Source organism: Apodemus sylvaticus, chromosome 18 (genome assembly GCF_947179515.1).
Source record: "Apodemus sylvaticus chromosome 18, mApoSyl1.1, whole genome shotgun sequence".
Lineage (NCBI taxonomy): Eukaryota > Metazoa > Chordata > Mammalia > Rodentia > Muridae > Apodemus > Apodemus sylvaticus.
Window position 1 is genome coordinate 70,539,983 of NC_067489.1, and position 16,858 is coordinate 70,556,840.

Sequence of the window (16,858 nt, forward strand, 5' to 3'; positions counted from 1 at the left end):
CCACCCAGACAGGGTCTCATGTAGCCCAGGCTACCCTCGGACTCGCTAGGCAGTCCAGGCTCATCTTCCTGCAGCTGCCTCCTGGGTGCTTGGATGGCAGACGTGCACCACGACGCAGCTTCGGTTTGTCAGTCATTGGGAAGGCCCATTTATTGAGTGCGCAATGCTCCATTAGGGAAACTGAGCCCGGATGTGTAACCCTCCCGTGGATGTCTAGGCCCTGCTTTTTAGGCGGCCTAATTTATGACGCCCTAGATTCATCCTGTCTAGTGCTTCTGGGGATGGACTCCAGCCCAGGACGCTGGAGGCAAACTCAGCCTGTGACCCTATCCCCTCAGACTGGAAGGACTCCCCAAAATAAACAGACCCGTGGTAGGGCCCAGCCTTGCTCGGAGGACACCAAACGGGGCTGCATGAAGCAGTTCCCCTTCCTGGCGGTTTCCGTGTTCCCCTAACAGGCCGTGCGGCTCTAGGTGCTGGAGGGAGTGGGCGGTGGAAGACAGGGGCTACAGCACGGCAGGAAGGCCCGGGCCTGCGTCCTGCAAACGCTGTGTGACCTCGGGCGAGACATTCACCGTCTCGGGACCTCAAGAGTCACATCTGTAAATTAGCACAGCCACTGTGACCAGCTGTCGCAGCGTGGGGCTTGTGAGGGCGGAGCAGGCTGGAGATGCAACAGTCAGGCCTCCTGCCCCATCGTGGTCGGTCCTGGCTCCACCGTCTCGTCGGTCCAAAGATCGTCGGGTGCAGAGGCCCCCTGTGTCACATCTCCCAGGAGCAGCGGGAGTGTCACGTGGGCCAGGTCACTGCGGGGACTGTCCTCCCGGGCCAGGCCCAGGCGCCTGGCTTCTGAGAGTCGCTGCCCCCGCCCCTCAGTCTCCGAGGGCCGCCGTGTGTCCATGGCGCGTTCAGGGCCGGCCTGGGGCGACTCTGTCCCGTCGCCTCCGTCCCCGGGCACCTCCACCACCAGCTCGTCTCGCGGGTACAACACCTCCGGGAAGTCCTCAGGGTTGCGCCACTGCCAGGCCTAGAAAGAGTGGGGACAGAGCCGGTGTGCGAAGGGGGCCGGGGCTGAGCGAAGCGGCAGGAGGGGCTCGGGGTGGGGCTGGGGGAACTGGCAGGACGCGTGGGCGGGACCAGGACAGAGTGAAGGGAGGAGGGCAGGGCTAGGGCTGTGGGCGGAGCTATGTAATTGGATGCCTCCAGGACTTGGGAGGAGCCAGAACAATGGGAAGAGCTAGGTCATTGGGTGGGGCCAAGGCTTGGTGGGCGGGGCCAGGATACAGAGTAGCTGCAAACCCCGAAAATCTCCCCCAGTGCCTGGAGGAGCGCATTCATTCTGAGGACACCCTTTCCAAATCGCCCACCGAAACAGCCAGGGGTGAGGCCCCCAAGGAGAGCAAGAAGCGGACCCCGGCCCCTGCATTCAGCCATGCCTGAAGCCCGCAGCCTTGAGTTTTCCACACTCCCCTTCAGTTGAAACCACGTTAAATTCTGATTCTAAGATGGTTCCAGAATTCTCCTGCCTGTGGGATCTTCCGGTCGCCCTTCAGTTTGGGCAAGCTGTGCTGGAGCATGCACACTGCCCGCTCTACACACCCCACAACAGTGGGAAGCCGAGAGGGAACCTTTACCTGCTTGCCCTGGCTGCCAGGGAGCTCCACAGCAGTGCTGCCACAGGGCGTGGGCAGGGGTGGGCACAAGTGCCAGGCGGCCCTGAGGAACCAAAGGTGGCCGATCAGAGACGGTGCTCCCGAGGCTTCCCTGTCTCCGCTGTGTGTGACGTGGCCCAGAGGAGAGTCCGGCACACTCAAGATGAGCAACCTCTGTGCCCACAGCGCACAGCCTGTTCAGGGCCCTCTGTGCCTTAGTTTCCTTGGCGACACCAGGTCTGTACTTTGGGGTCCTGAGTGATCTTAATACTTCTCTAGCAGACAGAGCAGGAGGGGTAGGGCAAGCGTCACCTGTGTAAGCCGATGTATCCGAGGCTGCCCACGAGGAGGACGCTGGCAAAGCTTCCCAGAGACGCGAAAATGATGGATAAACGGGAAACCTGTACCTCTGGAGGTGGAACAATTCGGGTTGAAAGATGTGTGCCCGTTCCTACCCTGACTAGGGAGATGTAGCTCGACCCCCATACAGCGACCCAAGGAGCCAAAGAGACAGGTGGTGAGTTCTTCCTAGAGAAGGGAACTTTACAGCTGGGCTTTGAAGGATAAATAGGAGTTTGACAAATAGGGAAGAATCGAATATTGCAGGTAGTCGACGTAGGCCAGAGAAAATGAATTCTGACTAGTGCTTTTTCCAGAGGCCCGTGGAAAGCCACAAAGGAAAAGTCAGCCAATAGGGTGCTGTGGTGCCCGGTCCTGCGTGGTCATGAAAGGGAGGTGGGACACGGTTCTTGCTCCTGAAACAGAGCCAGGAGGGAGTTGGCCTACAGGAGTGTTGACAGTTGCTGAGTGTGAGGCAGGCGCGCACCTGTGTGTGTGCATGTGCGTGTAAAATATTCCTTCTTTGTGAAATGTTCTCCCTGCCAAGGTTAATGACTCAATGATAATTAGAAACACAATGAGTCCATGAGGTGCGGCTGTGTCTATGTCTCATCAAAACAGTAAATGCTGAGACCTTCAGGACAGCCCTTAAGGCTGTGGGAAAGAACTCTGAAAACATGAGTTGAAGAATATATAATTTCTCAATATGCAAAATATAAGGATGCAATATAAATTACATAAGGAGCTTCACAGATCTAAAAGAACAGGGGCAGCTACACTCTGACCAAACTTGTCAGAAAGAGACTGCGGAAAGAGATGAAGATGGTAATCTCCTGACAGGATCCCACCCAGCTTAACTTATTGTCTGTGCTTACAACGGTGGACAGATCTCTGAATTCATTCAAAATGTCAAGAAAAGGCGGGGGGGGGGGTCAACCAGAGAGCACTGAGTGCTCTTCCAGAGGTCCTGAGTTCAATTCCCAGTAACCACATGGTGGCTTGCAATCATTTATAATGGTATCTGGTGCCCTCTTTCTGGTGTGTCTGAAGACAATTATAGTGTACTCATTTGAATAAAATAAATGAATCTTTAAAAAAAAAGCAAAAACTTCAAGAAAAAGAAGGAAAAAGAAAGAAGCACGTATCGGGATGGTGATTCGCAGAATGATTGGGGGGAAGGTGGACGAATAAATTGATGAAATAAAAGACGGGGGGGGGGGAGAGATCGTGCAACCTGGAACCTGGAGAGCTAACACAGCTATTTAGAAATTTTCCTGGCTTTTATTTTGATCGGAAAACTCAAGATTTACTTTTAGAATTTTTCTAACAGGATTTCTGACTTGATTGGAAAAATCTAAGAATTTTTTCTGGCTTTGGTCAGAAAGCCCAAGAACTATCCAGAGAGCTTTTAGAATTTTTTTTTTTTTCGTAGCAGAGAGCCGTCTCAAGCAGAGATCTATCTGGACAGGCAACTGGAGCAAAACCCAGGGCTCTGGCTTTGTACCCCACACTTGACTTCAAGTTGTTCTTTCACTACTCCGGAACACCTTTCCTCAGGACCCTTTCCAAGCCGAGGCTGCTCCTCGGCACCGTAGTTATCAGGGGAAGCGCAGTCTTGCCCTTGAGGTCTCCACTCACCAAAGCTAAAGCGCTGGGCAGGGCTCCAGGCGCCCCGGAGCCTCTCAGTGTCCGCTCGCACCTGAACCTTGTATACCACGCGGCTGCGCAGCCCGTCGAGTGTCACTTGGGTTTTCGTGGGTGGCACGAGCCACTCTGCTGGGGAGGACAGCAGTGGGTCAGGGATCCCTCCACGGCCTGTGAGTCTGACACTCAGAGCAGCCCTGTGGGATTCACACTCGCTGCGGGGTCACTGTACCTTGTCTCAGGACACAGCAGTGGGGCTCACACCACACCCCATTCCTCACACACACACACCCGCACCTGACTCCCACGTGCCGTCTTCAGCCTCGCAGCGCACGACATATTGCGTCAGGACCCACGGGCAGGTGCTCAGCTGGGATGCCGTCCACTCCACGGACACCGAGTCCCCAGTGTGGTTCCTCACCGACACGTGGCGTGGAGTCCCGACCCTCGAGGCTGTGCAGCGCTCCAGTCAGCGAACCGAAAGGAAGGCCCCACCCACCACGATCTTGCCCACGCAGACCACACCCATCGCCACGCCCCTCCACTGTGGCCTTGCCTACCTTGGTGGCTGCCGGCCCCACCCACAGCCCTGGATCTGCCCAGCACCCTAACTCCACAAACTTAGGGCTCTATGCATGGCCTTGGCCACACCTACCGATGTGGCTCCATCAGCGTCTGGCCGGCTCACAACCTTGGTTTCTCCCACAGCCCAGGTGACCAAGGGACGCCAAGGGTCACCAAGGGATCGATCCACTCACCGTTACCCCCAAAGTAGTAACTGGACAGGACCGTGGCCCACAGCGTGGGATTCTTGGGGTTCTTGGAGGCAAAGACAGTGACGCGGTAACATCCCTCCTGGTCCAGGGCAGGCACGGAGCTCCAGCTGTGCGTCACTAGAAGGACCGTCCAGGAACTGCTTGTAGGCTGTGCTGCCTAGAAAACTCCTACATGTGCTTCAAAGCCTTTCCACCTCTTCCCCTGCATCCCTTATACAGCTACTCTACGCCATGCGGAGGAGTCTATGTTCAGCTCCACAGCCTCCGCTGGGGTTCTCTGAAAACCCCAGAAGTGTGTCCACCAGGCCTCCAGCCCAAACCCAGAGCAGGGTGTCTTAAAACAGGATACTTCAGGCACCGTCCTGCTGCCTGGCTTTCGCCAGTTCGCATTAATTTGCCAACAGCAACTGTGACTTGCCACCTTTCGTGGTGTGGGGAATGTTTAAATCACCGTGATCCGTGAGACTCATTATCTGCTGCAGTGTGACCTGCTCAGGGCAGGACACGGGAACCCTGCAAGGCTGCAGATGCAGGCCACAGCATGCAGCTTCTGCTTGGGCCCGCCCGATGCTGTGTGACTCTGAGTAAGTGAAGGTGACTCTCTGGGCTTCAAACACCTGTCTGCAGAGACCCCAAAGGTTAGAGGCCACCGTGTGTCACAGAAGACATTTATCTGACAGGATTACCCATCTTGGCAGGGTCCTCTTCTTCCGGTGCAATCAGGGTACAGTGCGTGTGGTTCCTGTGCTGCTCCCACGGCTGCCACTCAAGGCAGTAGGTGGTGCCCGGAGCCTGGGCTGCCCATTGCATGAATGTCACATTGCCTTCCAGGCTGACATTCAGGGTTCTTGTCCCTAGAAGGAGACCGAGTGTCACATGGGGACAAGGGGTCCCCAGCATGTCAGTGATAATCACAGACACAGACTCAGCTTCCCACTCTGAGATCACCTCAGCATTTATTGAGCACCAACTGTATGTCAGGTTCATTGATAGCAAACACTTTACAGGCTACAAAGTGGGGCTCTGGCCTTCTCATCTTTTCTTTTTAGAGGCAGGGCTTTTCCGTGTAGCCCTGGCTGTCCTGGAACTCACTCCGTAGACTCAGCTACCCTTGAACTCACAGAGTGAGTTAAGGCGTGTCTCGGGCTGGAGAGATGGCTCAGCAGTGAAGGGCACTGACTGCTCTTCCAGAGGTCCTGAGTTCAAATCCCTGCAACCACATGGTGGCTCACAACCAAGTGTAAGGGGATCTGATGCCATCTTCTGGTGTGTCTGAAGACGGCTACAGTGTACTCACATAATAAATAAATAAATAAATAAATAAATAAACAAACAAACCATTTTTTTAAAAAGGCATGCCTCACCAGACCTGGCTGGTTGCCTATTTTGCACGAACACAACCAGAGGCACAGAGAGGGAGAGCCACCAGCCTGAATCTGCCCAGCAAAGCCTTGAACCAACCAAGCCGGAGCCCACTGCTGTGCCAGCAGGTGAAGTGCCTGTGCCTGGACACTGTGGTGACAGGATCAGGTACCAGGTGCATGGGCATGAGATTTAATGAGAGGCCAAGATCTAGGAAGTGACAGGATCTTCTGTTGTAGTTTTCAGACAAGGTGTCTATGTGAGGCTTGGAATTTGAAATCCTGTCTCAGGCCCCTGCGTGCCCCCCACCATCCACCCACGCCAGGTTTTAAGGTCCTGCATCAAACATTGCACATCTTGGAAACTGCAGTTTTGATGCAACCTTAACTTAGTCTTCTGTGCGGAGTGACCCAGGCCTCGCGCATGCTCAGTGCAGAGCGGGACCAGCCTCCGTAGTGCTCCCGTCCCCCGCGACCCGGGCACCTGAGAGCTCTTGGGCAGGAAGGGGCCACCTCTGGATGGTGCTATGACCGAAGCGGGTCTTGGCGAGCACAGCCAGGTCGTAGGCGGCCCCGGAGAGGTTCAGCGTCTTGCCCAGGGGCACAGTCTTCGAGGTCTGGGCCTGGCACCTGCAGGACAGCATACGCACCAGCACCAAGTGCCTCTTCACCTGCGCACCAGGCCTGCCCCGGCAGCCTTCCGGGACCGCCAGCTGTGGCGACTGCAGAGAGGAGATGGACACTGCGGGACGGGACACGGCCCTCCCTGCTCACACACACGCCCGGTCTCCCCATTAGCAGCAGGGAAGAGTCTCTCGGCCCAGGCTGGCCAGAGAGGACCCTAAACTCCTGATCTCCCTTTGTCTGCCTGTGCTGGATGACAGGTGCGGTCCGCCATGCCTAGCTCTTTCTAAGTTAACCCCATAACCTCCCACCACTGCCACCACTGCCTCCCCTGCCACCCCCAGCCCAAGCTAGGACAGTCACCTGCCCCTGCATGGTCAGACGCCTCCTTCCTCCTTGGTTCAGGGGCTCCACCAAGAACTTGATCTGGGCCTGGGGAAGGACTTCTGTAAGGAGAACAGAGCTGGTCCCACACCTGAAGAACTGAGTGGCTGAGCCAAGTCCCTCCCGGCCCTGAAACCTGATGTCTAACCCCCAGCCTGATGTCTAACCCCCAGCCTAATGTCTAATCCCCCAGCCTGATGTCTAACCCACCATCCTGATGTCTAACCCACCAGCCTGATGTCTAACCCACCAGCCTGATGTCTAACCCCCAGCCTGATGTCTAATCCCCCAGCCTGATGTCTAACCCCACCAGCCTGATGTCTAACCCCCCAGCCTGATGTCTAACCCCCCAGCCTGATGTCTAATCCCCCAGCCTGATGTCTAACCCCCAGCCTGATATCTAACCCCCCAGCCTGATGTCTAACCCCCCAGCCTGATGTCTAACCCACCAGCCTGATGTCTAATCCCCCAGCCTGATGTCTAACCCACCAGCCTGATGTCTAACCCCCCAGCCTGATGTCTAACCCACCAGCCTGATGTCTAATCCCCCAGCCTGATGTCTAACCCCACCAGCCTGATATCTAACTCCCCAGCCTGATGTCTAACCCCCAGCCTGATGTCTAACCCCCCAGCCTGATGTCTGAAATTTGCTGCCATCTTTTAGTATTTTCTTTTGAGACAGGGTCTGGCTATGGAGCCCAGGCTGATCTCACAGACAGAATCCTCCTGCCCCAGCTTTCTCGGTGCGGGATGACTGGCATGCACCCCCACATGTGGCTTTGTTGACTCCTCCTAGTACTTGTAGCCCACGCCCTCTCACCAGGCGGGACACACACAGGCACACTCCAGTCACTCCAGGGCCCCCCGGGGGCCCCCGACGAGAGCCGCCTCCTCCTCCGTATCTGGATCTCCTGGGTCATGTTCTCAGAAGGGCAGAGGCAGGACTCTGGGTAGACAGAGAACGGGGATCACGGTGTCAGTGTGGGGCTGCCCAGATGTAGCTCAGCTCCCCCAGCCAGCACTGGGAACTCCGCCCGCCCCCCTCCCTGGGTCCCTCCTTGCGGCTTCCGTTACTTTGCTGGGCTGGAGCTCTGCCCCCACCCTTGACTGTGTCCTTGTCTTCGCACCTGCCACTCCGCCCCTTGCAGAATAGGAATAAACCCACATTGACCGACGGGGCAGGGCCGTAAGCCCTGATAGAACGGGGACTTCACTAACGCTCACCAGAACTGCTCCCACGAATGTCACTTAAGCCAGAGGTAACTTGAGGTCCGCAGTCACCCTAAAAGAGAAAGGCGTTGGGTGAGTGGCTCAGAACGGAGCAGGTGCTTTTCCCACCTGGGTCTCATTGTGCAACTGAGTCCCGGAGCCTGAGAGCCTCCCTCCTGCAACTCCCAAGGTGGGCGCTGCCGGCTCAGCCTCCTCTGACTCATTCCTGTTTATCTGAGAGGGAAACTGAGGCCCGGGTAGGGTCGTAGAACCAGGGGAACAAGGGGACTCCAGTGACCGGGGACTGATGGGAACAGATCTGAGAGTAAGAGGCGGTGCTCACACTGTGGGTGGAGTCGGGAATGATTGGGCTAGCCCTCACACTGTGGGTGGAGTCGGGAACGACTGGGCTAGCCCTCACACTGTGGGTGGAGTCGAGGAACGACTGGGCTAGCCCTCACACTGTGGGTGGAGTCGGGAACGACTGGGCTAGCCCTCACACTGTGGGTGGAGTCGGGAACGACTGGGCTAGCCCTCACACTGTGGGTGGAGTCGGGAACGACTGGGCTAGCCCTCACACTGTGGGTGGAGTCGGGAACGACTGGGCTAGCCCTCACACTGTGGGTGGAGTCGAGGAACGACTGGGCTAGCCCTCACACGCGGAGGATAGAAGCCCAGAGCCTGGGCCACAGGAGCCCACAGGGACCCGGCAGAGGGAGAAAGGCAGCCCAGAGCTTGTCAAAGAAGCAAGGGAGGGCAATGGGGAGCTTCTGCCTGCGCACGCACACACGGAAGCAAGGTCACCACCGACAGGACTGCAGAGCAAGCTCTGAGCATGAAGACAGACGCCAACTGAGGGTTAATGACGGGGGGGGGGGGGGAGGAGGGGCTGTGGTGAACTTTGACCTGTAGAACACACTCACCGAGGTCCAGTTCGTTGTGGGCATCCGGCGCCTGAACTGTACCTCAGCACCCACCTCATCAGACACATTCCAGTCCATTCGCAACTGTCCGTGTGACCGTGACACTCTGATGTGCCCCAGGGGAGGAGTGAGCTTGGCTGTTGGGGGGATGGACACACACCCCTGTGACCTGAGTATAAATGTCCAGGGGGTCTGCCCGGCTCCACCCATGGACTGCCCTGACTGAGGCAGGGTCCTGTGCCAAGGGTTGGGGACAGGCGTTTTTGTTTGTTTCTTCAGACAAGGTCTCTTAGTAAACTCTTGATCCTCCTACCCCCCGACAGGGGACTGACAGACATGCACCCCCACAGCTGATTCATGCTGCGCCAGGGATGAAACCCTAGGGCCCCTGGGGCGTGCTAAGCCCGCACTGTCTACCTACTACCTTGTATCCCCAAGACAATAACTAAAAAAAAAAAAAAAAGACTGTATCAAGGGGCTGGAGAGACGCTCAGGGGTCAGAAGACCCAGCGTCAGCTGTCACCAGACACTTGGCAGCCACTCCGGGGCATCCGGTGGCCTCTTTAGGCCGCCATGGGCACCAGACATACTTGTAATACATACAGGCAAAGATACATATCCGTAAAATAAAAATAAATAAACCTTGGGGGCTGGAGAGAGGGCTCAGTGGTTAAGAGCAGTGGCTGCTCTTCCAGAGATCCTGAGTTCAATTCCCAGCAACCACATGGTGGCTCACAACCATCTGTGATGGGATCTAGTGCCCTCTTCTGGTGTGTCTGAAGACAGTGACAGTGTGCTCACAAACATTAGATAAATAAATAAATAAATAAATAAATAAATAAAAAATAAACCTTAAAGAAGAAAATGCTGGGGGCATGACTGGGGTGCAGAGCCCCTGCCCAGAATCCCCCAGCAGGGGCTGGGGGGCGCGGCTCGGGGCAGAGTATGAAGAAAATCCTCAGTCTCCTCAGCAGCGTCCATCCTTCTAAAACAACCTTTTGCTCAAGTGTTTCCCACTGAGAAGAGAACTTTTCTCTGCCGTGGTTAATTTCCTGCCTCAGTGGAAGGGTGGGCAACCCCCTCACTAGCCTGCCCACATCCGTTCCTGAATCTTCCCACAATCTACATCCTCACGCACAGCAAGGACAGCGCTCTGGCAAGCCGCGCTGAGTCACGAAAACACAGCTCCCCAGAGGATCACGCTGCAGCCAGAGGAGACCTAAAAGAGCCCAGTGACAGGGGCCCTGTGTGACGGGGCCCTGTGTGATGGGGGCCCTGTGTGACGGGGCCCTGTGTGACGGGGCCCTGTGTGACGGGGCCCTGTGTGACGGGGGCCCTGTGTGACGGGGGCCCTGTGTGACGGGGGCCCTGTGTGACGGGGCCCTGTGTGACGGGGGCCCTGTGTGACGGGGGCCCTGTGTGACGGGCCCTGTGTGACGGGGGCCCTGTGTGACAGGTCTGCTCTGTCCAGCAGCAATGTCCCAGCGCCTCACCCAGGACCTGGCATGTTCTCAGGCCGGGGACTGGGGGTGTCTGCGGGGACAGAGGGGCAGGTAAAACGAACAACTCACTCCAGTTGTACAGGTACTGGGATATCTCCTGAGACTTCAAGGTCCGGTTCCCAAGCCGGGACTCCACCCAGAAGGTGACCTTGGACAGCATAGAGATGCCATCCTGTTCCCAGAACTGCACAGTGCGGGACCGGCCTGAGGAGAAGCAGCAGCAGCACTCTTGGCCAAAGCCCGCGTGGGTAGAGTTCTGACGGACAAAGCTGCAGAGCGGAGAGGGTCACAAGGAGTCCGTGGAGGGTGTGTGTGTGTGTGTGGTGCGGCGGGGGATGGGCAGGGGCGGGAGGAGAATTGAAAGGTCAGCTTGACAGTGAAGTACAGACTTGAAAGCGCTGTTTAATCCCAGGATTCCGGAGTCAGAGGCAGGAGAGGATCTGTGAGTGTGACTTTGAGAACAGCCTGGGCTACATAGTGAGACCTCATCTCAAAAGGCGAGAGAGAGAGAGAGAGAGAGAGAGAGAGAGAGAGAGAGAGAGAGAGAGAGAGAGAGAGAGAGAGAGAGAGGTTCCCTCTGCCCCTTGCAGTGACATGCTGTCCTGATCACCATCAGGGATAGGTGAGCTCACCCTCAGCTTGATCTCACACAGATATGGGCTGTGAGGGACGCGGGGACGACTGAGGTTGTGGGAATGGGTCCTCACCAGCACCACAGGAAGTGAGCAACATTGTCCTCAGGGCCATCATATTGCCAGGAGCACTCGTAGTCTGTCCCGGAAACCCTGTAGCAACTCAAGTTTCTGGGTCCTAAGGAGGAGCCTGGGGGAGATTGTGGTAGTGTGAGGCGTGAGGCCCCGTGCGCCTCCCATCCTGTGTCCCCAAGCCCTCCCCCCACTGCCAGCACCCTTTCTAGACCTCAGCACGGCTGCGCAGGCCCCGCTGAACGAGGCCAGAGCTCCCGAGCAGGAAGATTTTTGTTTGGAACTCGGCAGCCCTGAGCCGCCTACCTGGCAGGGAGCTGCACCCCAGTGCCCTGCAGGCTTTGCTTTGTTTTGAGTTTCATGTAGGTAAAGATGACTGAACCCCTGATGCCCCCCACCTCCTGCTCTTACTCCCCCCCCCCCAGAGTCTTCCAAGGCCTGGAATAACAGAGGACTAGAGCCCTGTTTCTTGGAGTTCTTTTGTGATATTTGTTCATAAATATAAATACTCCGCTTAGGGACTGAGTGCAGACATGTAGCTGGTGATTGTCCCAAACACTGGCCGCGGTCTACATAACAGGCACTTGACCCTGAGACCAGGCTGCTAAGGAGGAGGGTCGGGGCAGCCCGTGCTCACGTGCTCAAAAGGGACAGGTCTGAACGAGTGCCTGAAAGGGACAGGCAGGGCCCAGCGTGCAGGGGCTGGAACATGGGGGCAGCATGAGGCAGAGCCTGGTGTGGTTCTCAGCCTGGGAGGACCCGTGCCAAACCTGAGGCTTCATCTGGGTGTGATGTCTTCTCAACGCAGCAGCCGTCACCTCGGCTGGAGGCTGGAAGACAAGAGTGAGTCCTGTGAGCCTGGGCGGGCGCAGGAGTGGGCATCCACCCGCCTGCCCAGCCCCATGCCTGTCGGGTCTGCTTCCTATCAAACAGACCCGCCCCTCCCCATGCCCTCTACCAACCCACCCAACCCACCCCTCAAAATTCTACCCACCCTCTCAAAGGCCAACCCCACCCAACCCATCTACCCATCCACCGTCCATCTATCCATCCATCATCCATCTACCCATCCATCGTCCATCTATCCATCCACCGTCCATCTATCCATCCATCGTCCATCTACCCATCCACCGTCCATCTATCCATCCATCGTCCATCTATCCATCCACCGTCCATCTATCCATCCATCGTCCATCTATCCATCCATCGTCCATCTATCCATCCATCGTCCATCTACCCATCCACCGTCCATCTATCCATCCATCGTCCATCTATCCATCCATCGTCCATCTACCCATCCACCGTCCATCTATCCATCCATCATCCATCTACCCATCCATCATCCATCTATCCATCCATCGTCCATCTATCCATCCATCGTCCATCTACCCATCCACCGTCCATCTATCCATCCATCGTCCATCTATCCATCCATCATCCATCTATCCATCCATCATCCATCTACCCATCCATCGTCCATCTACCCATCCATCGTCCATCTACCCATCCACCGTCCATCTATCCATCCATCATCCATCTATCCATCCATCGTCCATCTATCCATCCATCGTCCATCTATCCATCCATCATCCATCTATCCATCCATCATCCATCTATCCATCTATCATCCATCTACCCATCCACCGTCCATCTATCCATCCATCATCCATCTATCCATCCATCGTCCATCTACTCATCCACCGTCCATCTACCCATCCATCGTCCATCTATCCATCCATCATCCATCTACCCATCCACCGTCCATCTACCCATCCATCGTCCATCTACCCATCCATCGTCCATCTATCCATCCATCGTCCATCTATCCATCCATCGTCCATCTACCCATCCACCGTCCATCTATCCATCCATCGTCCATCTATCCATCCATCATCCATCTATCCATCCATCGTCCATCTACCCATCCATCGTCCATCTACCCATCCATCGTCCATCTATCCATCCATCATCCATCTACCCATCCATCGTCCATCTACCCATCCATCGTCCATCTACCCATCCACCGTCCATCTACCCATCCATCGTCCATCTATCCATCCATCATCCATCTACCCATCCACCGTCCATCTACCCATCCATCGTCCATCTATCCATCCATCATCTATCTACCCATCCACCGTCCATCTACCCATCCACCGTCCATCTACCCATCCATCGTCCATCTATCCATCCATCGTCCATCTACCCATCCACCGTCCATCTACCCATCCACCGTCCATCTACCCATCCACCGTCCATCTACCCATCCATCGTCCATCTATCCATCCACCGTCCATCTACCCATCCACCGTCCATCTACCCATCCACTGTCCATCTACCCATCCATCATCCATCTATCCATCCATCATCCATCTACCCATCCATCATCCATCTACCCATCCACTGTCCATCTATCCATCCATCGTCCATCTACCCATCCATCATCCATCTATCCATCCACCGTCCATCTATCCATCCATCGTCCATCTACCCATCCACTGTCCATCTACCCATCCATCATCCATCTATCCATCCACCGTCCATCTACCCATCCATCATCCATCTACCCATCCACCATCCATCTATCCATCCATCGTCCATCTATCCATCCATCGTCCATCTACCCATCCACCGTCCATCTATCCATCCATCGTCCATCTATCCATCCATCGTCCATCTACCCATCCACCGTCCATCTATCCATCCATCGTCCATCTATTCATCCATCATCCATCTATCCATCCATCATCCATCTATCCATCCATCATCCATCTATCCATCCATCGTCCATCTACCCATCCACTGTCCATCTACCCATCCATCGCCCATCTATTCATCCATCGCCCATCTCTCAGCCACCATCCCTCTCCCCACCCCGACTGTAAGCTCTCCCACAGAGAGCTCTGTGGGTTCCTCTATGACTGAAGGACACAGGGACAGGCGGAGAAGCAGGGCCCAGCACACTGGCCCTAGAGCACCGTGCTGCTGGGGGAGGGTGTGTGTGGGGTAACAGCCGGTGAGTGCCTGCATGCTCTTGGCAGTCAGGGGTAGCAACAGGCCCTAGAGACGGTGCTGTCCTGTGCGCAGATTCCACTGTGGTGCTCCAGCACAGGGTCTCCCCAGAAGCCTGCGTGAGAGTGGATGACGCCCCAGTCTAGGAGTTCACCTGACTGGGAGCATGTCATGATGTTCGGTGAAATCACCCTTCTGGATTCTGAGGTGAGGGTCTTCCTTCTTCCTCGGGTTACCCCAGCCTTGCAGCCTGAAGCCATGCCTCCCTCTCTGCCACCCCCAGGTCCTCAGACGGTAGCCCTCTGTAGGAGAGGCCCTTGCCTCTTGCTGTGAGTCTCTGAGCACATGGTGTTCTCTAAAGGCCTGCAGCCCTTTTGCTGTGGCAGTCCTGACTGCTATCCCCAGAGCCAACAAGCTTCAGATCTCTGGCCTACGGAGGAATATAGAGGCACAGAGAGGCATAGAATTTGCCCAGAGTCACACAGCAGCCAGGACTGAGGTGGATCCACGGGGCCCTGGCCCTTCTCAGCCTGGTCCATGCAGTGCCCTGAGAACCTGCCTGTGCATGAGAGTCTGGGAATCTGCGTGCAGAGCATGCAGTCCTCCCAGATGTGCCTGCCAGCCCAAGAAGATGGGAGATGGGAATGGGTCAGACTCCTCCGAGAGGGCAAAATCAAACCTGGACTCAAATTAGATCTGTGGCCACAGGACAAAGAGCAAGACAGCCTCCGAGACTGCCATGACCTGGACCCGGCCACCTGCCACAGACCCCGCAACCTGCCACGGACCCCGCAACCTGCCACGGACCCCTTCCTACCCGAGAGACATGGGGCAAGGATCAGTGGGGACTCACCGCCTAGCTGGCAAAGCAGGAGGAAGGCGACGTGCCTGCTGGGCCCTGGCAGCCTCATCGTGCCCATGAGGAGCCGTGAGGCCCCAGGAACTTCTGCAGGGCTGAAGGGGCCCAGCCACCCCTTCTGCGCTTGCTCGGAAACACACTGACACTAAGAGAGAAAGAAAGTTGGGGGGGCGGGGGGCCAGAAAGAAAATCTCATTTGCCTCCTAGAGCCAGTCAAAGTGAAAGCGAAAGCTAGGAAGTCAGCCCAGAGGTGGGGGCCCCTCTGCACTACAAACCCACCTGGCGATAAGTAAGCCTGGAAATCTTTTGGGGGGATTCTTTGTGTGTGTGTGTGTGTGTGTGTGTGTGTAGAACAGGGTTTTATGCAACTCAGGATAGATTTAAATTTGCTCTGTGGCTGAGGCTGACCTTGAACTCCTGCAGCCCCCTCCCCAGTACTGAGATGACAGATGTCTACCACACCTCTCCTGATCCAGCAGGGACAGGGGATGAAGCCAGAGCTTCCTGTGTGCTGAGCAGGTGCTCTAGAAACTCAGCCCAGCTGGCGGGAGGTTGCTTTTCGAGTTCTTTTTCCAGTACAGGGAGGTTGAGATAGGGGATCCATGATTCTGTGGGCAGCCTGTACTATATAAGAGAGAGAGAGAGAGACAGAGACAGAGAGAGAGAGAGACAGAGAGAGACAGAGAGACAGAGACAGAGACAGGGAGAGACAGAGACAGAGAGAGAGGAACAGAGAGAGACAGGGAGAGAAAGACAGAGATGGAGAGAGACAGAGAGAGGGAGAGAGACAGAGAGAGGGAGAGAGACAGACAGACAGACAGACAGAGAGGAGAGAGAGAGAGAGAAAACGTTTAAGAGGTATGACTGTTCTTTAAAGATGTTAGGTAGAGCAGTGGTGGTGCACGCCTTTAATCCCAGCACTTGGGAAGCAGAGGCTGGCGGATTTCTGAGTTCAAGGCCAGGCTGGGCTATGGAGCGAGTTCCAGGATAGTCAGGGCTACACAGAGAAACCTTGTCTCAAATTAAAAGTTCCAGGGCTCACACAAGGCAAATAGATGACAGTCTTTTGTGGGCTGGTCATAGGGGAAACTGAGGTTGAGTTCATGGTGCCTTGGGGGCGGGACAGCTTGGAGCAGGAGCCATGTTCCCAGGACAGCTGGCTCGGCCTGGCCCAGGGTCAGGCGTCCTCAGGGCTATGAGGTCAGCAGCTCTGGGACAATGAGGCTGTGTCTCTGCCCTGGCACACTCGCCCCGTGACCCACACAGACTGACTCCCATGGTGCTCACAGGGAGGACTCAGAGCTGGGGGAGGGGCAGAGTCAGGGGGATGGAATGACACACAGGGAAGGCCAGGTTCAGTAACACAAACCTGCCATCCAAGCACTTACCTGGGAGGCTGAGGCATGGGGATTGCTGTGAGTTCTATGCCATCCAAAGAGAAGGGGGGAGGTCGTGGAAGACTATACCATGAGTTTGACCTGCCCCCTGCCATGGTCTTAAAATGGCCTTGCTCTCAGAAAGGCTGCCATGGTCTACCCCACATCACAGATGAAGAAACTGAGCACGGAGGCCCCAGCTGAGGCAAAGACATGGAGTCACACACTGCGCGGGCCACACTTGGCTGATGTCCTCACAGGACACATATGTCAGGCTCTGTCCCCAACCGGCCGGGCTGGGGAGTGCAGTCAGGCAAGGCCTTGGCCTCGAGCTTCCTCAGCTGCCAAGCTGAGGGCCGGCCTGCCTGGAAGGGAACCAGGCTGCACGGGCGGGCGTGTGAGGTGGGGAGACTCCAGGCACACTGCAGTGCTGGGTCCCTGCTGAGACCGCGGTGTGGGCACCCACGTTTGTCCTCCTCCCTCCCACGGCTCC

The 16,858-nt window shown here is 56.2% G+C and overlaps 1 protein-coding gene across 4 annotated transcripts; it reads right to left on the reverse strand.

Moving 5' to 3' along the window:
• Positions 1-119: 119 nt before the first annotated feature.
• On the reverse strand, positions 120-16,858 carry Il12rb1 (interleukin 12 receptor subunit beta 1). 4 transcript variants are annotated; one of them, XM_052162394.1, is made up of 17 exons: positions 16,378-16,857; positions 14,984-15,134; positions 11,889-11,948; positions 11,122-11,236; positions 10,484-10,683; positions 8,913-9,049; positions 8,005-8,062; positions 7,601-7,726; positions 6,760-6,842; positions 6,257-6,494; positions 5,098-5,265; positions 4,394-4,528; positions 3,933-4,088; positions 3,630-3,764; positions 1,965-2,061; positions 1,635-1,716; positions 120-1,027 (listed from the first exon to the last, which is right to left on the reverse strand). In XM_052162394.1, exons 2-17 carry the CDS (start codon positions 15,048-15,050, stop codon positions 680-682), a joined length of 2,205 nt encoding a protein of 734 aa, XP_052018354.1. In that variant the 5' UTR covers positions 15,051-15,134; positions 16,378-16,857; the 3' UTR covers positions 120-679. The 4 variants fall into 4 exon arrangements, with proteins under 4 accessions (XP_052018354.1, XP_052018353.1, XP_052018356.1 ...); XM_052162393.1 differs by having other exon boundaries at positions 3,630-3,767; XM_052162396.1 differs by lacking the exon at positions 1,965-2,061 and having other exon boundaries at positions 707-1,027; positions 16,378-16,858.